The 24690-nt window shown below is 36.8% G+C and overlaps 2 protein-coding genes across 3 annotated transcripts; both read left to right on the top strand.

Annotated features, from left to right (window-relative positions):
- Positions 1–1848: 1848 nt before the first annotated feature.
- Positions 1849–15630, top strand: LOC103723275 (delta(7)-sterol-C5(6)-desaturase-like). 2 transcript variants are annotated; one of them, XM_088722009.2, is made up of 4 exons: positions 1855–2211; positions 11690–11995; positions 15071–15368; positions 15504–15630. In XM_088722009.2, exons 1-3 carry the CDS (start codon positions 1989–1991, stop codon positions 15361–15363), a joined length of 822 nt encoding a protein of 273 aa, XP_088578135.2. In that variant the 5' UTR covers positions 1855–1988; the 3' UTR covers positions 15364–15368; positions 15504–15630. The 2 variants fall into 2 exon arrangements, with proteins under 2 accessions (XP_008812375.4, XP_088578135.2); XM_008814153.6 differs by having other exon boundaries at positions 1849–2211; positions 15071–15630.
- Positions 15631–19281: 3651 nt separating this feature from the next.
- On the top strand, positions 19282–23900 carry LOC103723276 (protein SAR DEFICIENT 1-like). The gene is made up of 8 exons (XM_008814154.6): positions 19282–19480; positions 20173–20248; positions 20560–20618; positions 21420–21904; positions 22520–22680; positions 22775–22972; positions 23059–23155; positions 23267–23900. The coding sequence occupies exons 1-8, from the start codon at positions 19392–19394 to the stop codon at positions 23449–23451; spliced, it is 1350 nt and encodes a 449-aa protein (XP_008812376.4). The 5' UTR covers positions 19282–19391; the 3' UTR covers positions 23452–23900.
- Positions 23901–24690: the final 790 nt, after the last annotated feature.

Below are 24690 nucleotides of genomic sequence, written 5' to 3'. Positions count from 1 at the left end.
AGGAAAGAAATGGAAAGATAAGAAAAAAAAAAAAAAAGAAAGAAGAGGACGAAAGAAGAAATTTTTTTTGAAGAAGATATAGAATTAAAGAAATAGAAAAAGTAAGAAAAAAACAAAAGGAAGCGGAAAAAAAAAAAAGGGGAGAGAGACAGAGGGTATGGTTCCGTGACGTGACGGACGCGAGAACAAACTGGCGGGCGCGGGCAGCGCGGTCTCGTGAAATGGGGGAGGAGGAAACACGTGGCACGATATCCAGCCCCAGAAATGGGTATACTTCGAAACACAAGCCAACGCCAAACGCGTTGAATTTTTTATAATTAAAACGAAGCGTTATCTTTATAAATGCGGACGCAATCGGTGGAGGCGCAGCACATAGTTTTCGGGGGTGGCTGTGACCTCCCGCCTCCTGGTCCAGAACGAGGTTGTCAGCATTAGCGGAGCCACGGCCGAAGAACCGTTCCCACCGCGAAAACCAATCAGCTTCACCGTTTTATGAACTTAAGTAGGGCCCACTCCTGGGAAGCACACGTGGCATGCGATGAGAGGGCAAGCACCATTTTGTCGTGTCGAGGTAGTGGTACCTGATTCACACTCATGAGACCAGACGGCATGACTGCTGCTTGCCCTCCGCAATTACCTTTCCACGGTGACGCAGGCAGGTGGCTGCTGCTGGCCGCTTGAAGATGCGCGCCCTCGGGAAAATCGACGGTTCAAGGTCGTTATACTATCGCTCCCCACGTGCGAGTCCGGATGCCAGCAATCAATATATATTATAAAATAATAGGACTTCATTAAATCAAATATCTTTACTGTTTCATACATAGTTGGATCCTGTCGTTTGGCTGCCCCAAAAATCTTAATTGTCCTGCGGAGCGAGAGAGAATTGGAAAGCACACCACCGTCCATTTGGTGCTGCTGTAAAGGGGAAGCTGCTTATGAGAGGTCCGTTTTGGCCAGATGATACCCCTCTTGCCAAAGCTCAAATGGTCTTTTGAGACTTCGACCATGAACCAGTCGAGGCCAGACTCAGTCGGATTTGCAAAAACATGTGCAAACTCCAGCTTGACTTGGCAAGAGATGTCTAGAGTTTATTCGCTAGAAAACCAATTGGATTTGAAAATGGTAGTTCCTGTGCTTGAAAGTTGAGGGTAAATATTCTGTTCCTGTAATAAGCAAAATGGTAGTTCCTGTGCTTAGCTCAATTCCTTGATTACTAGGTTTAAAGTTAGGAGTCGGAAATTTGAGCCTTGTTTGGTATTACTTTTGTTTTCTGTTTTTGTTTAATAATAAAAAAATAGGCTAGAATGAACAACAATATGTATGACGGAATTTTTTTTTCTAAATTATTTGTAAAGCTCTAAAGTAAAATCTTATTGTTTTTAAAATAGTAAAAGCAAAAACAAGTAGTTGCACATAGTTTTTTTAATTACTATCTTTAATTTCAATTTTCATGTTCTTAGATTTCTCCATTTCAATAACATCATTTACTAATATAATAGAAAAGACATGCTTCATTGGGCTAAAGTAAAATGGATAAGCCATCACAACAACTTTATTAGCTGTTGCCATATAAAACAATCAAAAATAATAAAAAGTTAATAGCATTATCGATAGATAAAATTATCTTTCCAAAAAAAAAAAATTTGAATTTTAAAAACTTAACAAATTTTTATTTTTTAAAATATTTAAACAAAAAATAATGAAATATACATATATTTATCCAAAAAATAACATTGCCAAGTAATCATGACAGATATAATGCCATCAAGCGTAATAATGGCAAGTTTTAAAAAACTTGGGGGACCCGCACCCGGAGGTTTAAGGTCACCCCACCCCTACCCCAGAAACCCCGAGAGCGGTGTTCCGAGATCCTCGTCGGATAGGTCCGACCCCTGTGGTCCACTCCGCCGCTCTCTGGACGCCACTCCTTCGTCTATACATCCAAGATCGAGATCCCGACACCGCCAGTGGTCGAGCTGGTTGCCGGCATGGAGGGCGCCGATTACCTGCACCAGTTCGTGGAGGAGACTGACTGGTACAATGGAATTGTTCTCGACGCCTTCATACCGGGCGGTGCCTGGAAGCGCCTCCCCCGCCCTCTGCAGTCGTGGCTCCGCAACTACATCGGCGGCACCCTCCTCTACTTCGTCTCCGGCTTCATCTGGTGTTTCTATATCTACTACTGGAAGCGCAACGTCTACCTTCCCAAAGGTCTTCTTTTTCTCTCTTCTCTCCACCGTCTTCCCTTTGTCTAATATTTCAATCCCTACCGTTTTCTTGATGTTTCTTGTGAGATCTTTGGTGAAGATGCTCTCCGTAGTTTGCTTTAGATTGGTGTCTTTTTTTGTCACGCTTGATCGTTTGGAGGATGTCGGGTGTGGATCGGCACCGTGATCTTCTCTTTCATTGGAAAGAAACGCGAAAATTTCTGTCCATGTTATTCTTTTTCTTGATTAATCCTTTTGTTTTTCTTCAAATGGGAACGGGTGATTTACCTGAATATGGGAGTACTGGATGTATCATTGCACCTACTAATAGTGCTTTTTTTAATAAAAAGATTGAGGATATTGAGTTTTCTTGTCTTTCAGTCGGTTCCTAATCTTGACATGGGCCCTTTTATGTTTCTAACGTTGGGACAGGCGGTGGCTATACCTGATTTTGGCTTAATGTGGACTTAGATACGGAATGAATGCTTTGATTGGCCAAAATTTCTATCCACGCGACTGAAATTGCTGTATGGATGACCGTTGAAGGTTATTATGAAGCGAAATCGGCGTTGATGTGTTATCTATAGCTTGATTTTTGATAATTAATCATGCTGTCTCATATTGTCTGTGTGTGAGTTTTAGAACAAATTAGGGACTGTTAGTAGCTGCGTTATGTTCATATATTTATTTGACTGATAAGTAGATGTCAAGTAACCGGCCAACCATCCAGAGGTAGGGCTCAGTAGCTGTGTTAGAATAAAACCTTGTGTGCGCTATGACAGGTGAAAATCTGACCAAATACGGGAATGAGGTTGGGATCAAACCCAGGTCTCTTGCATCGAAATGAGAGACTTTATGAATGCAGCCAATTGGCACCCTCAGGGCCTGGATTTCAAAATCATGCCTTTTCCAAGCTAATCTATTGAATGATCCTGTGGATATCGTTGATAGGGCAGGATGGATGTGAGAACATCATCATGATTGAATTCTTGCTCTTAATTAGGAAGTTAAGATTGTGAAGAACTTTAATTTTGATGATTTCACTAGTAGCCAAATCATTATGTTCTTACCTAATAGTTGGCTCACTACTTGTAACTGTTAACAACCAATTAATCGCATGCATCATGGAATTTTAGTAATTTTCAAGGGGACTGATGCTTTCGAAGTTGGTATACAAATTTGCTCGATTAAAGTATTGCCTGACCAAAAAATTGTCACATTGAATATTTCTTTTTAAGGGTCACCGAACTTGTTTGCTTTCTTAGAAGTCTAGAAGAGTCACCAACTCCCTCTGTTGGTTGTGTCTGCATAGAAGTACTATAAGGGTGATAATTTAGTGTGGGTTATCCTGATCCATAAGTAAGTTTGCCTTTAGTTTTTCGTAGTATTTCACACTTCTTTTTTTGATAAATTTTTCTAGTTACAGAAAGCATGACTGATTTCAGCTGCCACTGATGATGGTAGAAATATTAAGGCCTTCACTCAGGATTCTGATCTCATTAGTTTAGTTTAGTTCTACGACGACTTTCCAAAATATAGATGAGTTGAAGTTTTCGAATCGTTATTGGTGCAGGGAAACAGATATGCAATCAGAAGGACAAGAAAAGTTTTATTTCTAATCTATCTAACATTATACATATTTATTTTCAGTGGACACAGAGGTCTGAATTATGCGATCAATTTCTGTTTGAAGCATTCTTGCCTTTTCTCCCTGACCTGTTGCTTTATGTGATTAAATACTGTTGTTGCTGCTGTCATTGTTCACATCATTGATAACATAGTATGAGAAGTGTTCAGTATTAAACAGCGAGATTGATCATTGTATAGATTGCTGGCTATGACCAAGTAGAAGTTTGAGTTTGCCATAATTGTGATCTATTAGATATGTCTTAATTTCATTTCGTTAATTGTTTTTTATGATTACTCATCACCTATTTATTGAATTTGCATTATAGAACAATATTGATGTGGTGTTCATCAATGCTCTGGGATAAATTTTCAACATTCAGTCACATTTTTCTCCAAGTCATTGACTTGTATGCTCAATGTGTTAATTTTTTTTTGATTTACGCACCCTTCTGTGATCTTCTTGGGATAAATGGGTAATATGGAAGCTTAGCATAATCTTAATACTATTCTCCAATTTGTATATAACTTGACTTAACACCTTGATGGAATCTTATAATACTTATCTTCAAGAAAGTGGTTTTTTATATTGAGTGTATCTGTCAAAAAGTTTGCATGAGGCAAATTTCCCAATGTACATAAATTATGTAATACTGGTATTTAGCATGTGCTAAGAACATGCCTTGAGAAGAGTCGAGTCAAAAGAAAGAGTAGAACTAATTTAGGGCGAACTGTTAAAGCCTCTACCCTACGATAGAGAGTTTGCTCTCTGGGAACAGGTGTTTAAAGAAAGAAAACTCACATCGCTTTCCAAAAAAAGATGTTTAGGAAAAAGAAAGACACAGTGGACCTAGGAAGTTTTGGAGTCATAGCCTCTGGAGTTTATCTAAGATGAAACATGGGAGTCCAGTAGCAATGTGAAATCTTTGGTTTCTTTAGTCAAAATCTTGAATAAAAAAAAATAAACAGTAGAATATGGAACCAGGGAAGTCCAAATAAGAGTGGAGTAGAACTCTAGGATGGAGACGCATCCCATGTTTCCCATTGTATGGTAGTGTAGACAAGTGCAAACTTGGGGATCCAAAATAGATGGAGAATTGTTTACTTCCTCTCTCTTCTGTCTCAACCATAAATCTTGAGGCTGTGTTTGGACATCAAATAACTAGCCAGGGTTTAGATAGATTTAACCATTGGTAAGTGCCCCCAAATCTACTAATCACCTGTTAAAGTTACTTGATGTTTGACTAACATTCCCATGGTTAATGGGATAAGTTATGAACAAAGTGAAAATGTAAAGAGAGAGAAGAGAAAGCTTTGGTGGTTAACTTGATTACACTTTCTCCAATGAAGTAATGTTAACTGGATTAAGTGGCTCTTAGATTAGTTGACCAAATAACTTTAACCCTCACTTTTTAGAGTGTTTGGCTAGTTAGATTGATAACCTGCCCTTAACCAGTAGATAACCAGCAACCAAACACAACCTTGGTTGCTTTGGAGAATTTGCCCCACGTGTATGAGTTATGTATTATAGCAGAAGTACAATATGGGCATCTACAATAAATGGAGACATATTATTCTGCGTTTCAGTTTTGTTCTCATGTTGGTTCTTTTAGATCGTAAAACTTTAGTCTCTTTATGTATATCTTTTTGTCAGTGTTGCATGGACACGGTCACGAGAATTGGATTCAAACACGTCCAAGTGTTTGACTTGGCAAATGGAGAAAAAAGAGATACAAGAATACACAGAAAAAATAATTTTAGCTAAAATATATATTTAAATATCATATAAAAGAAAAAAATTATAGATATTATTTGTTAACTTTTTCCAAATATAGATGATTCTCATTCAAACTTTTAAATTAGCTTAAGGATTGTTGGAAAAATGATAATTTGTAAAATTATTTTAAAATGTACGTTCTTAACCAAACTCTAAAAAAGAACAAAAACTCACTTTAAGCATTATTGTGGTGGATCAAACTAATTGTTGGAGTCAACTCTCAACCCAGTTTCTAGAAATTGGAATTAAACTTTTATAAGTGTCCAAGTGTCCATACTCCATGGATGTAGGAGTTGGAAGTGAGTGTCCAAGTAACACAGTTTTTTGTATCGTGCACATGTGCCTGTTAACATATGGTTGCTTGTGTATTGTGCATGGATGGTGTGTGTGCATATCTCTTTTTCACAATCAGATAAGAGTTAATTTTTCAATTATTTTCCGCTGTTAATTTTCTTATTATTCATTATGTATCCTCTTAATATGTTTTTAATCTCGTGTTAACGGCACATTCTTTTTGATCCTTGATAGAATTCATTTTGTATCACATGTCTCATTTCAATCTTTTCCCAGCTCATTTTGCAACCTTTCAGCACTTGTAGGTGTATGCTGATAGAGGTTGAAATTCCATGTATAATTTCAGTATATACCAAATTTTAGCATTATGTAAGCTATTGTCTAATTACCTAAAGGTTTGTAGAGAGTCTCTTTCTAAATCTTCATAAGCAACCAGCAACACCTTGAATAGTCTGTCATGTGTTGAGTTGTAACAGATTTTTGAGGCTCAATTTGTGAATCTGGCAAGGCTCTTCACATTACTAAGAATCTGCTTAAGTCCCTATTATCTGCAAAGAGATTTTTACATGTTTGATGTAATATTCTTTAAAGGTCCACATAGATGGGTTCCATATAACGAAAATAATATTATATGCCACTCATTGCTCTCCCCTCCTCCTCCTCCTCCTCCTCCTCCCGCCCTTCTCTCTCTCCCTCTCTTTGTGTGTGTGAGCACACGCATGTCTCTCTCTTGCATTTGCTTTTCCAAATGGTATGCAGATGCCCTCCCTCTTTTATTCCTTCTGCCAAAATTTACATATTTCCATTTATGACATACTATTTGAAGAGTATTTTTGTTGCATCTGATGTAAAATGTCACATGACTAGCTTCCTAAACAAGGAAACATTTTAAAATGTGGCATAGGAAAAATTATTTGCAACTTTTGTCCTTATGTCAATTGAGAGAACATAATTGGACTATACAAATATATCAAAAAGGCTTATTGATGCTTGCCTCACCTCACACCTCAAGGAAGGTTCTTAAAACAATGCTTTGAGTGTTGATGCTTATAATGTGATGCCTCAAGCATTTTTGCGCCTTATATGACACCTTTTACAAAAGGGCATGCAAAGTAGGTTCTTAGTTATTTTCACAGCAAATGGGAGATCCAGTCATACGGTCTTCTTTATGGAGTTAAATTCCATACTCCATCTGGTTGTTGCCCACTCGATATTTTCAGAGGCATAAGAATAAGATAGTAATGAAACAAAACAATTTACTTTTCAATACAGTTGCTTTAAGATCTTAGCACACATGGGCTATTCAATGTAAGATACTATTAATTTTCCAAATAAAAAGACTTAAATTACTTATATTGTGTCACCTCCTGGAGATTCTTATTCCACATCTCATACCTATGCTTTTTATTACACTGATCCCACTAGTTTTTGGTCAACGAATTTAGTTTTAAAACTAAGTTGTCTTATCATGGTCAAATAGCAAACAACCCCCTACATGCAACATGTAGCATAGAATAGATGATCATTTGTGTCCATTAGGTAGCAAACCTTGTAAAATAACAAATGGTAAAGGATTGTCATTGAGAGAAATTACTCTAGGGAAAGGGTTAATCTCATCATTATAGACACTTTGTATCTGGTAACAGGATATTACATAGGGAGGAGTGCTGCCCTATGAAACAATAAAAATCTATTATAGGCCTAAGCATTCCAGTTATGATAGACACAAGCTAGGCCATGGGTTTACTTGGAGTCTCGACAGAGGTCTTTATTTGAGTTCTTTATAAGTCTGCATAAATTGCGACTCCATGGATTGATAACTGAAAAAGGCTAACTATAGGTTATTTCCTTTTATTTTATGACAATCTAGAAAGCATCTTGGTGATATTTTGCCAACTCATACCACTACACATTCAGGATATAACCCATGGTTATAATGGTTCAGAAAGAATGTTCTAGATCTTTTAAGGGTCCTGTATTGCTTTGACAAATTTTGGAACCTTTCCCTCTGATTGTATCTGTAGGCATGTTACCAAGAGGCAAACTAGTTGCATCTCTATTAACAAGTGGATATACTTTTATGTATTTTAGTTTTAAACCTTATTGACCATGTTATGCTCCTATTTTTTGGATTTACTGATGTATATTATGTGAATATTATGTATCCATGTTAGACATGTTTAAACATAAAACTGCCCCTTGAACTTTGAAATACTTTTAGCCATATCCTTCCCCATAAGCTCTGTATTTTCCAGGAAAATTCAAACATTCACTTAGTATTTGCTTGAGAGATGCAACACTTGTAGACATGTATACTTATTAATTTGAATTCAAGAATTCTGAGACTCTTTATTGCAGATAAGTGCAACAATTTGTTGCATGGGATTGCTGTGAAATAGCAGCGTCCTAGAACTTAGGGACAGCTGAGTCCTATACTTAAATCCTAAATTACACCAATATTTGGGTTGCATCCTGTTGCCAAAGTTCAAACAAGCAAATTCAACACTCTTAAGGCCGTCATGCACTGTAATTTGTAATATTGCTAGCTATTTTGCTAAGCAAACATGACATTTTTCATACTTAGTTCAAAAAAATCAGTAACTTTCTATCCTCTTTGTAAAATTATATTCATGTCTACAAAAACTAATTTGTCACCACCAGGAGAATAAACTACTCCAATGTTCTTGTGGAACTGCTAGAGCTAATCATTAAATTCGTCTACACCTTGTTAGCATATTAATCTGTGGCTTCAAGCATATCTAAGGGGTACACCAAAGAACTCCTGCATTTCATATCACAACTAGTTGGTTCCATATTATTAACTTGCATTAGCTGCTGAACTTCTCCATGCTTGTTGAATAATGTCTTTAACTTTGAATTCAGGGCATAAATGTAGAAGGATTTTTCAATCACAGGGGCAACACAAAAAGGAAGAATCAGACATTTGTAGAATTGTTATTTAAAATTTAAATTTCATTAAATTTTCACAAACATGTTGATCTTCGAAATTACAAGTTCTTTTTGGGATTTCTATGATTAAACACATGTAAACAGAATCTTAGCCATTGAATAGGATAATCTGCTCACACCATATCCTATGTTAGGTTGTAGTATACTTTCTGAAGAAAAAAGAGAGCTCCAACACAAACAAACAAAAATAAATAAAAATTGCTACTTTAATATGCTGAAAATATGCACCTAATTGATTATGTGTGATTAAATCAGATTATCCATGTGCTTAACTTAAGCTTGCAAGCCGGTCAAAATCTCTCTCATAACACATGGAGACACATGGGTCCTTTCCACCACTCCAGTCTCGTCTACCATCATCATACGTTCTTCATTTACTTCATCTCATTTTTAGATGCAAGAGTAATCTGATTATCTTGAACTATCTCTTCTTTTTTGGTATAATTTAACATTTCTGGTTTGCTAGCTCTTTCCAACTCCTTTATTGATGTGTTGATCTGTGTAATGACAAGCTTATATGCTTTAGAACTTCAACCGGATGGACAATATAGTAAGCTGAGCGATTATACTTTCAAGATCATTTTGCACTAATTTGGCTTTGATTCGCTACATTTGTAACCAAAAGAATTTGCCCATTTTTGGCTTCAGTGGGTTACATCATAAAATTTAAGAAAAGAAAAACATCTTTGGAAATAAGTTATATCTTTAATAGAGAAAATGCTATGCATGTTTCAACTTAGCATGCCCAAACTGGTGCATCGTTTTCTTTTTTCTCATGTTATACGAGAAACATTGTCCAGTGCCAAGTGATAAAGACACTTTTCACTTGGCAACTTGAGCTTCTCAATTATCTCTGGAGCCACCTATATTTTATTAAGCTACTGTCTATTATCTGAATTATTCTATGAAATTTTGGACTTTTGTGAGATATTCTTGATTTTTTGTTTCGCAAATGATTCTTGAAATTCTTACCAAAATGAACTACTTGAGAATAATTCAGTGACTAAAGGATTTCATAATTTATTCATTTCCAAGACTGTTTTTTAGAGTCTCATGGATTACAAATTAATAATGCAATCTGTTGTTGGTGATAGTGTCCTCTTTGCTATTTTTATTATTCTTTTTTATTTTTTAAATAAATAAATGTGTAAGTATATCGAAATCTTATACATTCTATCTTTCCTAGTTTTAATCCAAAATTTTCTTGAACTCTTGCTAAATTCTCGGCATTCCTTGTGCATTCTAATTCTTGCCCCTAGCCAAATTGTTCTTATGTGCCAGCCAAACTCAGACTTCTTACAATAATTTCTTGTTAAGGTAATAAGAACTCCTAATGGAATTAGAACATTTAAAGTTTATGGTCTCTGCATGCTTGGATGAAAAGTTAGCTTTTTGTAGAATTCATGCTCTTATGATCCTTCACAATTTTCTATTAGAAGAGGTGTTAGAAGAGCTAAACCAATTGCTCCTGTTAACTCATTCAGTACATCATTGAATTCCATTTCCTCAAGATTTTGGACCTGCCACTTTCATGTGGCTTGTACAGCATGATATCTGACCCATTTCTTTTTTACATTCTCAAAGGTTGGACGTGACCAAATGATGAGTACCTTTGATTGAAGAGGATTGCTGTCCACTAGTTGTAGTTTGTATTACTTTTGACGCCTCTTCAGTCTGCAGTTACCCTGCATAATGATCTGACAGATCTTATCCATTTAAATCAGTTCAGGAATACATACCTTTTCAAAGATAAAAAAGAATCTGTGAAACCAGACTTAATATTTCTCTCCAATCTTCAGTTAGGTAATGCCTGGGATTTCTTGGGAGGAATGATACAGCCCACTTGATTGTGTCTTTATTGCTGCTTCTTTCCCCCTTTGATAATTGTTGAAGCCTTATATCATTCTGGCATTAGAATATTTTTATCACTCCCAACTTATTCAATCAGAACTGAAAAAAATAATATATCACCATCAAAAAATACTGAACCGGCCTGTACCGGCCGGTTCAGCTCATACTGAACCGGTACCGGCGCCGATCCGTCTGGTTCGGCCACAGAAAACGGACCGGTGCGAACCAGCATCGAGTCCGGTTTGATCTGTGGCTAATGCCCAGCCTATGGCTGCGGCATTTTAATACCCCGGCGCGCTGCGCGGCGCATTTTTTTGCCGGTTCAGACTGGTTCGAACCGGTACCGGTGCTAACCGGTACGCCGACCGGTACCGGTTCGATGATTCTTGATCACCACTATGCTATGACAATCTGAATGTTTTTGTATTAACTGCAAAATGCTGCTTATTCTTATCTTTGGCCTGCCATTTGGATAGATGACTAATGAAATCATGGTCACCACCCTTACGTGCTTTAACCAGGTTATTGACCAAAGTTTTCATCTTTAAGAAGTAATACTCCTTGAAGGGACACATTGGAAAACCACTGAGTGATCTACAGTTTTTAATCAAGTAGTGACTTTGTAGCTGTAATGATTTAAATCCTTGGTATTATTCTTTATCTGATGTTGCAGTTTGCCTTTAACATTTTCACTAGAGTTGTCATTTATGTGACCTTGCTTTTACCTGAATATTGAAAATAATCTGAAGTGATAAATTTTTATCCTTTCTTCTGATAAATGCTTCTACTTCCTAATGTCAGTATGTGGGTGACTTTATGTGATTTTGGTTGAAAATAGTCATTTCTTTTGGAATTTCAACCTATTCTCAATAATTTTAAGCATACCAAAGTAATAACTTTTTGTATCCCGTAATGCATTACTGCAATTTCTGGGGTCTTATTGAAATTTTTTTTCTTGGTGCAGATGCTGTGCCTTCAAACAAAGCCATGCTTTTGCAAATAATAGTTGCAATGAAGGCTATGCCTTGGTATTGTGCTCTTCCAACACTTTCAGAATACATGGTTGAAAGAGGATGGACCAGATGTTTCTCTAGTATAACTGAAGTTGGTTGGCCAACCTACATTGCTTATGTGACAATATATTTGGTCTTTGTGGAGTTTGGAATTTACTGGATGCATAGAGAGTTGCATGACATAAAGCCATTATACAAATATCTTCATGCTACACATCATATCTACAACAAGCAGAATACACTGTCACCATTTGCTGGTAAGTTTACATTATCTGTAGACTTGAATTATCTTAACCAGTTTCCTGGAAAGTTAGGATTATGTGATTATCTGTCTTTCGAACTTACTGTTGTGTAGCTTGCATTATCATTGTCAGCAGAATTGATGATAAAGATAATGCGAACTACACAAAACAATATTATCATTCTGCAGTTCAAATTATCATTGTGCAGCTTGATGCGAACTACACAAAACCAGTTAAGCTGCATTTTAGTTTTTTATTACATTTGCAGCTTAACTGTTGGGTATCACCAATTAAAAGAATAAGTATATTCTACATATAGCAAATATCCTTTGAAATATGCAGGCTATTCTGGTATAAGCAAATTGATTAATTTGCTGATGCATGTACACATGTGCGCGCACGCACACAACAGGATGTAGGATGTCTAAATACCCTTTTGACTCTGTAAAATAATCCCCTGTGGTATTCACATTAAGAGAAATCAGCAAGATAATTCCTTGCAAATAAGTAATTCAGAATGAACCTGTACTGAGGTAAAGGTAAAAGGTAGAGGCGACTTATTAATTAATGAGAACTATCAGTAATGCCTTGAGCACTCAGCTAGGCATATATCTAGAAGCAGGAAGCTGGAAACAATGGATACACACAGCTTCACAGTGCATCCAAAAGGGTATGCACATTATCTTGTTTGATATTCAAGTGCATATCTGGATCTGTGATGGATATATTAGTGCTTCTGAATCTATAGCTAGAGTAGATAGGTAGGTAGTCTTACCGGCTGTCACATTACCTAATTGCGAAGGTATACTTCTGAGAGTTCCACTTTTATCTTATTTTGTAGGTAAAAAAGAAAAACTCTAGACCTTATTTATCAAAGATATCTAAATTGGAACTTAAATGAGATGGTGATTAAAGCCCAACAGCTTTTATGTTGTCTTTTCATATTCCTGAAGTACCATGGATTCTTATCAGCAACTCTGTTGGTTATTACTAGCACAACTGAGTAACTATAATGGTGGAATCTAATGTTATTGTCTTTTCTATCAGAATATGTGAGTTTAAATTTCTGAGTAACATGCATGGATGTTGTTTCCAGGGCTGAAAAGTAATATGCTGTCCAATAAAAGTTATTCTGTAAGTTTGAGAAGATTACATCAATAGTAATTAGAGAATTGTAATGTGAGAACTGTGGATTCTCGTGAAGTTTTTTGGGTGGGGCTAGTGCCAAGAGGTTGTAGGCCTAATCCTTGTTTAGGCAAGAGGCTTTTTTCTTATCAAGCTTTAATGCCTTAATTTTTGGGAAACGAGCATGCATAAGTATTTATAATACATTTATTTGCACAATTTCTGTGTCTCTGTTTGGGCATATTTCAAGCACTTAACAATCTTATAGTAGGTGAGGTTTGGTAGATGTGTTGTTATAGTTTGAAAAGATGCACGGAGAGTTGACAAATTCGTGACTCAATTGTTTTGGCTATGTGAAGACATCAGTTGTTAATGGTTGGGGGTGATGATACATCTTCCTTTGGCTGGTATAGAAAATTGTTGAGGAGTTAAAATTAGGCGATCACTAAATCAGTTGTTTTAAAGCATTTAAAGCTGTGTATTCCCATCATATTGGTGAATATCAGGTGACAGCATATCATGATATTTGTGATATTTATTACTTAAGTTGTGGTTTCTCTGATTGGTAGAAACATTAAGAAACAATGTACTTAGAAGATTTGGATAAATAAGAGGCAAATGAATGTTTAAAAAATTGAAATGCTTACGTATGCTATGGTGGTCATTATTGAATAGTGTTATTATTGTTTATTGTGTTTAAGATTAAAGCATATCATATTGCATAGTATTTCTTCAATAGAAGTTAATAATTACAAATTATCAAATCATGCAAGAACCTTCATGATTCAATTCACAGATCAGTTTCTCTTTGAATATTAACTATTATTTTGAGATTCTCTCAAAAAACTACTATTTTGAGGCTCAATTATAAGAAATCAAATCAAATCAAATCAATGTTTAGTTGAATGAGCATACACCATAGCATTATAAGAACCTTCATAATTCAATTCAAGAAATAGTTTCTCCTTGAATGTTGACTGTTATTTTGAGGATTCTCTCAAAAAGAACTATTATTTTGAGGCTTAATTATAAGAAATCGTGTTTAGTTGAATGAATGTACATTATGGCACTACTTGGGATAATGAGCTAAATAAACTCACATGGAAATGAAAACTAACTTCAATGATGCTCTCATTGTCTCAAATGTCACAAAATGTAATACTGTATCATAAAGTTTAGCACATTCATATGCTTGCATGCATTATACCTTGAAGTATAAGTTTGAGTTATGTGAAAGTGAAACCAATTGCAGATATATCGTATTAAGGTCCTTTGTACCATCTTTTTTATCAGGACATGCCTAAAAATGATAAACATGTGTAAATTATAATTTTCTTGGGATATGTCGAAGTCAAGCCATTCTTTTTTTATGCAACTAGTAAGCAGAGGGACCAATAATCTTACTGAATGTTGAAGCTTAATATAATTGAATAAGGTGTTGGAATGTATGCCTCCTAAAAGATTGGAGTGCTGATTGTAATTAATGCATGTCCTGGTTAAAGTTCGAGCAAAATGGATGTCCATATGATAAAAGAATCATTTTTTTCACTGTTTTGGGATTTGTCCTATGGAAAAACCTGCTCCTCAAATTGGGTTGATATATTGTCAAGGTGCGCAAATATAGTTTGGCAATATCTTTATCTTTTATGATTTTCTCATCAATAGTATTGTGCCTACTTATTCTTAGATAATTTTTTTTAAACAGTTTAAGCAAAAGGATACCAGCTTATGGCTCAATCAGTATGAAATTTAGCATGGTTAACCCTACTAATTAATTTCTGTTGCCCGGTTAGATGGTATTTGAATGGTTTGAGAATGCCCATGTGATGCCTCTCGTCCCTGATTAATAATGATCTTTGAGCTATATTTCGTTCAATAATATCATTTGACATCGTATGGCCGAACTTTCTTCCATTGTTAAAGATTCGAAAAAAAGGAGTTGCAATGAATTTTTCTTTTTCACAGGACTGGCGTTCCATCCATTGGATGGAATACTGCAGGCGCTGCCACATGTGATAGCCCTCTTCCTTGTCCCGACCCATTTTATGACTCACGTACTTCTCCTGTTTTGTGAGGCTTTGTGGACAGCAAACATTCATGACTGCATCCATGGCAAGGTGTGGCCTGTCATGGGTGCTGGCTACCACACAATCCACCACACCACCTACCGCCACAACTATGGTCATTACACTATATGGATGGACTGGATGTTTGGAAGTCTTCGTGACCCCGAGGAAGACCCCAAGAAGGTGGAGTAATGCAGGTCCAGTGTGCCTTTTGTAGCCTTTCTTATGATCTGAGAGGCCAGTTAGACCTGCTAAGTCCTCATGTCTAATGGTCTCAGTCTCTTTGATGGATATATGATGCATCTGTTGTTGATGTTGTATAATTTACTCAGGAACTTTTTTTAACATGCTGTGAAAAGATCGATGGAAGTGCAGACTAATGTGAAAACTTCAATAAGGTTATGGATGAACGGCAGACCAAGGATGCACCATTTTCTGTCTGCTGTATTTTTTTTGGCATAGAGACTGTGTGTATCATGTGGTAGCTGTATTTTTCTTTTTTCTGGTTTGATCTCCTAATCTTAACTGATAGAGTTTGTAGCAAACGGATCAGTATCAGTCCAGGAACCAGCAGTCGATCCAGCAGTAGAGCTTTTCTTATACGAAGGTGTTTCAACACTTGGAAGAGTTTATCCTCTTGAGGTCAGGGGATCTTGGACAGTTCTAATCGGCAAAAATGGATTGCATAGATGTTTTTATTGCTTGGATTCTGCTGTAGAATAGTAGCCTAACTTGCCTGCTTTTAAATTGCTATGTGTTTGGCCCCAAGTCATAGGATGGGGCCGGCCAAAATTGAGTCGAGTCGGATTCTCGAAGAAGCATCAAGACTTGAGCAAAAGAAGTGGATTTGGCTTTCTTTAGTTAGACCTTTTTTGTTGGTTTCCGATATCATTATATTTGGGTCTTAGTTTAATGTGTGACTGATGATTAGCAAATGAATCAGACCGTCCATCTTAGATTGGTTGCTTCACATGAGGCTACTGACACAGATGGTCAAGTGGCTTGGTGATTGTGAAAATTTTAGACAATGACATCCCATAAAAAAGTTTTGACGCTAGCTACCATCTCACCTCTCTCAGCAGTTCGTAGCACCTTCAGTGTAATATGACTGCTGTCACTTGGGTTGGCCACATGAGCTCTGAAAACTGTGTTGTTGGGAGACAAGTTTGGGACCGCTCCATGGGTAACTTGCCTTCTCCTTGCTTGGTGGTCTCGTGAAGTTACATAGCAATTTCTGTAGCTACAAGTCATGCCTTGGTCTTAATAATCCCCATGGGTGGTCATGCTTTTGTCGAATTGTCTCTGCTACCTGACTTCTAGGTAATTTAAGGCATCAGTATCTCTTGATTTTTCAACAGATTTTTGGAAACTATTTTAATAAGAGCTCAGACGCTTTAGTCGAGTCCCTACATAGTGATGGATTCTCCTCTGCTGTAGTGGAGAGGTTTATGGTAATATTAAAGTATCATAATTTATTATTTCTTTATTCATTTTGTAAAAAGAGATAAACCATCGATAGTTTTATACAAGATAAAGTTAATCGGCATCTTACTTTTAGTGAAAAATGGTTCTATGAGAAAATGATGCTTCTTGTTTTGTTTGGATTTAAAGTTTATGAAATTTGATGGTTAAGTTTTTTCAGAAGGCTTTTTACTGCTAAAATGATATTATTTTCAAAGTGAAAAAAAATTACAAGAGATTTCTTGGAGTCTAAATGAAAGTTTACGTGCAACAAGTGGTTTTTTATCTAATTTTGATACATATTTTCTTGATATAGTAGAGGAAATTTTAGTCACATATGGGTTTAAAGTATTTTGACAACAAAAAGCCAAGGGTACATTGGAGGAGAAAGACGAATTAGAATCATTCAATGAGAAAATCCTAACACACAACACTCTTTGTTTATTTTTGTAAATACATATAGATAAAATCTCATTTGCCTAACAAATATTAATTTTTTCAATTATCTAAACTTCATACTAACTCCAACTAACTTTTTTGCAGACTTTCTATATATAGCCTGCAATGCGTAAAGCATGCATTGTTGTTACAACCGATATGTCGAATCTGCATGTTTATTTTTTGAAGGCAGTAATGCAATATTGGTATTCTTTCTCACAAACTCACTACATCTGCATGCAAATAAGAAGTCATTACAAATCCAACCAAATGTGGGTCATGTGCAAGTTCTTTAAACAACCATTCTAGCACTTACTGCTAATCAAATTAAGGCTCATTGGATATACATCCATGATTGGCCAGAGTAACTCAACACGTATAGTGTGTACAATGATGGCCTAAAGCAATGGCGTTACTTATATTATTATTGACGACTTAAAATCAAGTCTGCCCGACTTGCATTCAATCTTATAGTCTCGGTGGAAACCGACGGGTAGGTATAATTCATAGGAATCAAATCCACATAGATAGCATATTACTTAAAGTTGCTTGTGTTTATAATAAAAGTTATGCCACTCCTCCCTCCCAAGTCCACACGCGGAAAGAGAGTAGTACTATAAGATCTATTTGGTAGGCTCGCCTGACAACAAAATCTTATAACCACCCATTAATGATAACGATTTCTCCACCATGTACGTAGAAAACAGAGACTAGGACGCGTAAATGAGTGAATCCTGTGCATAGATCATATGATGAACGCAAAATTAGCCTTTTAAAATCAGGAGTCAAGTCACCACCTACGTGTCACGCGTCTCCCGAGCCCTCTCAACGCGGGGAGGCTTCAGAAGCAACCGTGTCCCAAGAATCCCCAAGAATTTTGGCCGCTTTCAGCGAGATTTGGGCCCACCCGGGACTCCCTTTTACTTGTCATTTTGTTTTAATAGGATTCTTCCATGATGGGTTGGTAGAGAAGTTTGAACCGGACGTTCTTTTTTCTGTTTTGGTAGCATCTCAGAAGCCAAAGGGACTCGCGATTTTGGTAACCGGCGGTTGAGACTTGAGAGCAAGCATTTATAATTACATTGATTAAGTAATTGGTATTTTGTTTATTGAGTTAATTTATCCATTCTCGTTATAAATGAATTTTTAAGATACATAGTTTTACATGCTATATTGTCTATTTGGCCTTTGTATGTATGAGGGCTCGATGACTTTGAGCCTAATGTAAATGACTGTTCTCAGTGATGATAAGTAAAGAGTTTTTATTTTTAAGAGTTTCTAATTTTTATCTAAAAATATAATTTTGAACCATCTTTTTGTAAAAAAAATAAAGAAACGACACTTTTAGCAGTTATTTCAAATTTAAAAGAATTTACTTAGCACGTCAGAAAATTATGATTTTTTTTTATTTTTTATACATGATAAGAAAATTATGCCACGCGTATGAACATATATTTGATTATCTCTTATATGCAATTTACTATAAACACCGTAACAAATAAATTGCAAATATTAGAAGGAAAGTTAATTCTAGATGCAATTGCTCGTTGCATTATAAACAAACCTCAACTAAAATATTATAACTGAATCTAGGAATTGTTTCCACACTTATGATTGGGAGGACTACATGTATATCTCTATTTATATCAACAAGAGCTCAAATAACTTGAACTCAAGCGATCAAATTAGATCTGCAATACACTACCAAATTACTATTATAAAAAACAGTTTCTAGTAAATTGCTGTTTGTGATGTTCAGCCATCTTATCCACAATCATATGAAAGCAAGTTTTCAAAAAAAAATATTTTAGAAAGAAATAAGAGTCTAAAAGTTTTTTAATTAGACGGATGGATATAATCATATGCTCCCTATATATCTCTTATGTGAACTGTCGGTTATGGGCCAAGAATTATTATAAAAATACGAGTACATCTTTTCTCGACTAAGAATGTCAATAAGGGAAGGGGGTATGCTCACTCGGTGGTTTTTGGATGTCAACTAAGTTAGGGAGAGAGTAGTGGCAGTTGACCGTTCAAGGTAGCGACATCGGTAGGAATTGCATCGGCTAACCCTGGGTCGGTCTCCTGCTGGAACTAAACCATCCTTTCTCTGCACCTTCCGACCACCTTCCATGCGCTTTCTGAAGAAGATTAAACAAAAGGGCCCCATGGCGGCTGTTTGTGTATAAGAAGACCTCGGGGCCATCCTCCATGGCTTCCGTAGTCCTTATTGTCCTGACAAGCTTCCAAGCCTCAATACCTCCCCCTCTGGCTACTAAAATCTCCCAGAGTTTCCATTCCTTCTTGGGTAGAAAAAAAATATGGCAGCTAAAAGGCTTCTTGATGACTCCGATCACGACAAGGATCAGTCGGAGGACAAACGGATGCGGCGCCTGCCTTCTTTCTCGACGTTCGTAATCCTAATATCCTTCTTCTTCTCAACTTTTTTTTTCCTTATCTTTGCTAAAGTTTTCTTCTCGTACTGGAGGAAAAGAGCATGCTTTTTGTATCTGAAAAATGGTATCATAACTTAATGACGTTTTGAATCCAAATACATAAATATAAACAGTTTTCTGTGTCGTTCTTTTCGCGTATTGTATATTTGCTCACGGGAACAAAAACGGTTTGATGCGTCTTTTCTTATAATTTCATTGATGCACATAGATAAGTTTAGTAACTAAGTTATGAATAAGAACAAAAAACTAACTTGATATTTAGGCATGACAACTTAGTCATGACTTGATATCATAATGACCAAGTTGTGATATCATTTATGCAAGCATGACTTGATTCGTTTCAAATCTTACTGCATGCAAGCTCATCCATTAGAGATCATTCAGTTCAAGCATCTAGCTTTTCCACTTCCCCATGCGGGTTCTGAGCCAATTATATGGAGTACCTTGCAGTCTAACACAGGCATGCTGTTATGCTTCCTATTGGATCATATCCTCAAATTATTCACAATTTTGAGAAAGCCTTTTGGCGAGTGTTTATTCTTTTTTGCCGTATTGTTTCTATGTATGGTATCTTATGAAATTCAAAAAGATGATGGCAACATCCGTGTTAAGGTTTATCTTACGTTTTCTCCTTGTCCCTTGACAGGGTGATCAGAGAGGCTATGATGGCGAAGTCATTGCAAAACTTGTTTATGGCCTTGGAACCACTGCTTCGCAAAGTGGTATGACGAAATCTCTTACGACGCATGCTTAGATCATCAAAAGATTTTGCATTAATTAATGACTTTAGTTTACTGTTTTTGTGAAAGACTTGAGTTGCGTTTGTTGCTTTTAAAATTAGATGGAAGTTCAGATTTACTTTCCTTCCACCTAACATCTTCGGGAAAATCAAAGAGAGTGGGACCCATAGCCTTTAGCTTGAGCATGAACTAGAACAACCATGAGTGGGGCAAGGAAGCAGACGATAAAGTTGCATCAATGTTTATTTTATTCTAAGAACCTTATTTTAAGCTTGTTTATTGGATTCTATTAGGTGCAAGAGGAGGTGGAACGCGGACTAATGCATGCATACGGCACGCGTCTACTTCACAGGTACAGCATGCAACACCTCTTATATATATGTCGATTATTTTCTGTATTTTTTTTTCCAGAGAGTAATGGTAGAATATTTTATGTATCTTTTAGTCTCTTTATTTAATTCTCCTAAGGCTAATTAGAACTATTCTGAATAAAAAAAGCATGATTAAACCAAATACTATGGACGAATATAATTGTTGGTACAATAGGTGTAAAAAAATAAAATAAATAAAATAGAGATAGAAACTTGTAGGCTTTGAGGCGTATCTAAAGATACTGGCCCTAAAACACTATTTGTCCTCACTCCTAAGAGTTTGTTAATGGGTTATAGACAAATATGTTTCGAGGATACAACAAAACCAAATGAAATGATGTACTGCAATTAGCAAAATTGAAGAACTTTCTCAAGAGGTCTTTCTAAACAAAAACTCTTCTGATATGTTAGTGTTATTGTAGTGTTTGAAGAACAGAGGGAGTCTTCTATTTATAGAGTTTCAGGTGTTTTTTTCAAGAGTCGCAATTCTTACCAAATAATTTAAGTTATTTTAACTGTACAAAACAATTACTAGTAGATGATGGATTTAAACTTGAAATTTGCACCGTTTAAACAAATATTGGCGGCAAGTATTTGAGCTTGATCATAGTATCTTTTCACAGCACTGTTTCATACACAATTTTTTATATGTTACACGGCTTCACGTGGGACCCATGCAAAGCACAATTATTCAATCAAACAAAACCTCAACACAAATTCTTAACATTTTTTTTTTAATTGCGAACATTGATTAACCATGCTTGCTATGAAATTCTTTCCAGGCCTTCCCAAATGCACATTAAGGCAGCTGAGCCACCAAGCATGAAACTAATATTCAAAAGAGAACCATCACTCCCGGTCTTCACCGGAAGCAAGATCGAGGACGAGGATAATAACCCTCTCCAGGTGCTCCTCGTAGATAACCATAACAGTCTGTCCTCAATACCATCACCTCTCAAAGTAGAAGTAGTGGTCCTTGATGGCGATTTTCCTTCTGATGATCACGAAGACTGGACAAGCACCGAGTTTCAGAAGGGCATAGTAAGAGAGAGGACAGGAAAGAGGCCATTGATTACAGGAGAAGTCAACCTCACACTAAGAGATGGAACTGCTTCCATCTCGGAGCTCACATTTACTGATAATTCGAGCTGGATAAGAAGCAGGCACTTCAGGATTGGTGCAAGAGTTGTGCCAGGGAGCTATGATGGACCAAGAATCAAAGAAGCCATGACTGGAGCTTTCACGGTGAAAGATCACCGAGGAGAATGTAAGTATGCTATCTTTTGCTGGTTCTACTTAGTGTCTCATCCATATCATTTCATTAATTAAATTTTCTTCCATGAGATTTAAACTACAAGGCATACTTGGTTCCAATTGGGAGATAAGTTGGAGGAGGAGGAGGAGGAGGAAAAAAATCCTGTCACGATCATAGTAATCACCATGGTTTTTAAACAGATGGTGAAATTGAAAGACATATATCTATTGGAGTTTGTGGTCAAAGTCTGTAAAGGCCCATCAAACTGGGTCTTGCTCAGAGCTCCCGCAGACATCCTTTAATAATTCCATGATTAAAGGTCATGGAAGACTCCAAGTCTACAAGGTGCCTGTTGCCTTTAATCAACCTTATTTTGGCCATGGTCCACCATCCACTAGTTATTGCTAGTCTATAGAAAGGGATACTTGAACTAGCAATTTGAAGATGAGATGCGACCAAAAAAGATACTTGGACTGCCAATTTGAAAATAACATATGTAACTACAAAGATTTTATGGTCCATGTCATCTAACGAAAAAAAAAAATATATAATATTTAATTCTCATGCTTTCACACATCTAAGAACCTTGAAATTGGCTCGCTCAACTAACATCATATTCCTATACAGTATACAGGAAGCATTATCCACCATCTCTCCACGACGAGGTATGGCGACTAGAGAAGATAGGAAAGGATGGGGCATTCCACAAGAAGCTATCAGCCAAGAATATTCGCACGGTCCAGGACTTCTTGAAGCTCTTGGTCATCAATTCTGATCAACTCCGCAAGGTAAAGCCATAACTTTGTAGCCAAATATACCCAAGGAGAACGCTACTTAGATTTCCATATCATCTAATTTGCTCTTCTTTTCCCTGTGCATCAGATATTGGGGGTTAATATGTCAGACCGGACGTGGGAAGGAACGATTGGTCATGCAAGAACCTGCGACGTGGGTAAAAAGATTTACCTGTACCGTGGGCCCAATTGTTCCCTTCTCCTGAACTCCATATGTGAAGTTACAGGAATTATGACCGATGATGGCATGACGTTCGCGCTGAATGATCTCAACAGATCTCAGAAAGTAAGCATTCAAATCATCACAAATTCTTGCCCTCTGTTTGTTGGGTGATAAATTCCAATCATCTGTATGCTCGAATTGTTTCTCAGGCCGGTGTACAGCAGCTGGTCCGAGAGGCATATCAAAACTGGGATGGGCTCGCAGAGCTTGATGGAATGCCCAATGCCAGCGTTCCTCTGCTTCAAGGTTGGTTACTAAACCATTAGTAAATTCAATTATCTTTGGTAAGGTTGTTCTAATATTTTCTTGAAGTCCTGGTGGTTCTGACACTGAATGCTGTTCTGATGGATGAAACAGGGTATCAAGGTGGGATGGAATCATTGCCTTGGTGTCCCCTGAGCCAAGAAAGCGTCGAATTCGAGTATGAAATGGGGGGTTTTGGTGAGGCTGGAGCTCCTCCAAACAATCTGCAAGTTGCATTCACTAGTCCTGCCCAAAATCCAACATGCTTGACGCCTCCGATTCCGTGGAGTCGTGTGTAAACGTCGGGTTGACTGTTGGATCGAACGCTACGAAAAAAAAGGAAAAAAGAGTCCGTTCTAGCAACAAAAAAAAAAAAAAAAAAAAGGCTACAAAGAGCCTGCCAGATAGTAGTAGTTTTGATGCACATTAAAAAGGGTATAAGAAGGTTGAAATTAGGATCCGGGTCAGCTGCCCTGATTGCTTGCATACAATAAGAGGAAGCTAAGCGAGCTAAGCAAGCAACAAGAGGCGCTTTTTCTTCTTATTTCTTTCCTTTTCATTTCTTTTACTTGTCTTTTTTCTTTTTTGGGGGATTGTATTTGAAGTGTTTTTGTAAAGGTAGTATGGGGTGGATCGATGTCCTGTACAAAGTGTCGGAAAATGTCTGTTGCATTTGTGCTTCTCCCCCACTTGTTGTTGCATGAACGAAATTTGGATCATTAGAGTCATGTTCTCTGCCAATTTACGTTAATCGGCTATTTCCTTGTCTAAAGAATGTTTAACCTTTCCAGCGTTTAAATCATTTAATCCACTAATGCAATTATTGATTCGAAGTGTTATCAGCGAATCACACCGATCCATGGTGTTAGACACAATCTCAATAGAAATATCCACATGGCTGTAGCAGGTGACATACAAAGATCCAGAATTATTACAAATAGAAATATCCAAATAGCCTCTTAGTTTGTCGTAGTGGTACTGAACCAAACTACATGGCAGCCAAGTAGGCCTTTGGTTGTCATATGCAAGAATTCCTAAAAGAAGTGTGTATGTTCTTACTCTCAGGCCAAGTTATTTAGAGCCACATGCTAGCATTGCTACGTAATATAAACATGGTATTCCTCTTTGCATGAAAGCAGTTAAAAAAGTAGTTTAAAGGCAATTTGATCAAGAGAAGTAGAAAATAATGGCAATGAGAACAAGATTGAACCCAAATCATTTTTATCCAACAAATGATGATTTCTTTCACCAACTCGACTAATTGTATGTCAATTGTACTCTTTTTTTTTCCTCAAAATTTTTGTATTATCAAAACATTTCTCCAAATTCCCTATCAGACGGAGGACCCACTTGTAGGCCAATCAGACAGCAGCACAGGAGCTTCCCGTGGTGTAGCCAGTTTGACGGTGGACAGCCGAGCGGACGCACCATTCTTAGATCCAGTTGGAACCCGGGCGGAGATGTTCGGATCAGGCTTGCCACAAACCAAATCCAAATCCACAATCCTAATAAAGGGTCAAATCCAGTCAACTTTTCGC

Source organism: Phoenix dactylifera, chromosome 5 (assembly GCF_051530095.1).
Source record: "Phoenix dactylifera cultivar Ajwa chromosome 5, Ajwa_hap1_PhDact_Kaust_v1.1, whole genome shotgun sequence".
Classification (NCBI taxonomy): domain Eukaryota; kingdom Viridiplantae; phylum Streptophyta; class Magnoliopsida; order Arecales; family Arecaceae; genus Phoenix; species Phoenix dactylifera.
Note: the sequence above shows the minus strand (reverse complement) of the source record. Positions and strands in the feature narration are given on the sequence as shown.

Coding starts and splice junctions, on each gene's coding strand:
- LOC103723276 (XM_008814154.6), top strand. CDS start 19,392: ATGGCAGCTAAAAGGCTTCTTGATGACTCCGATCACGACAAGGATCAG. Junction 22,973..23,058: donor ATCTCAACAGATCTCAGAAA/GTAAGCATTCAA, acceptor ATTGTTTCTCAG/GCCGGTGTACAGCAGCTGGT. Junction 23,156..23,266: donor CAGCGTTCCTCTGCTTCAAG/GTTGGTTACTAA, acceptor TGGATGAAACAG/GGTATCAAGGTGGGATGGAA.
- LOC103723275 (XM_008814153.6), top strand. CDS start 1,989: ATGGAGGGCGCCGATTACCTGCACCAGTTCGTGGAGGAGACTGACTGG. Junction 2,212..11,689: donor CAACGTCTACCTTCCCAAAG/GTCTTCTTTTTC, acceptor TTCTTGGTGCAG/ATGCTGTGCCTTCAAACAAA. Junction 11,996..15,070: donor TACACTGTCACCATTTGCTG/GTAAGTTTACAT, acceptor TCTTTTTCACAG/GACTGGCGTTCCATCCATTG.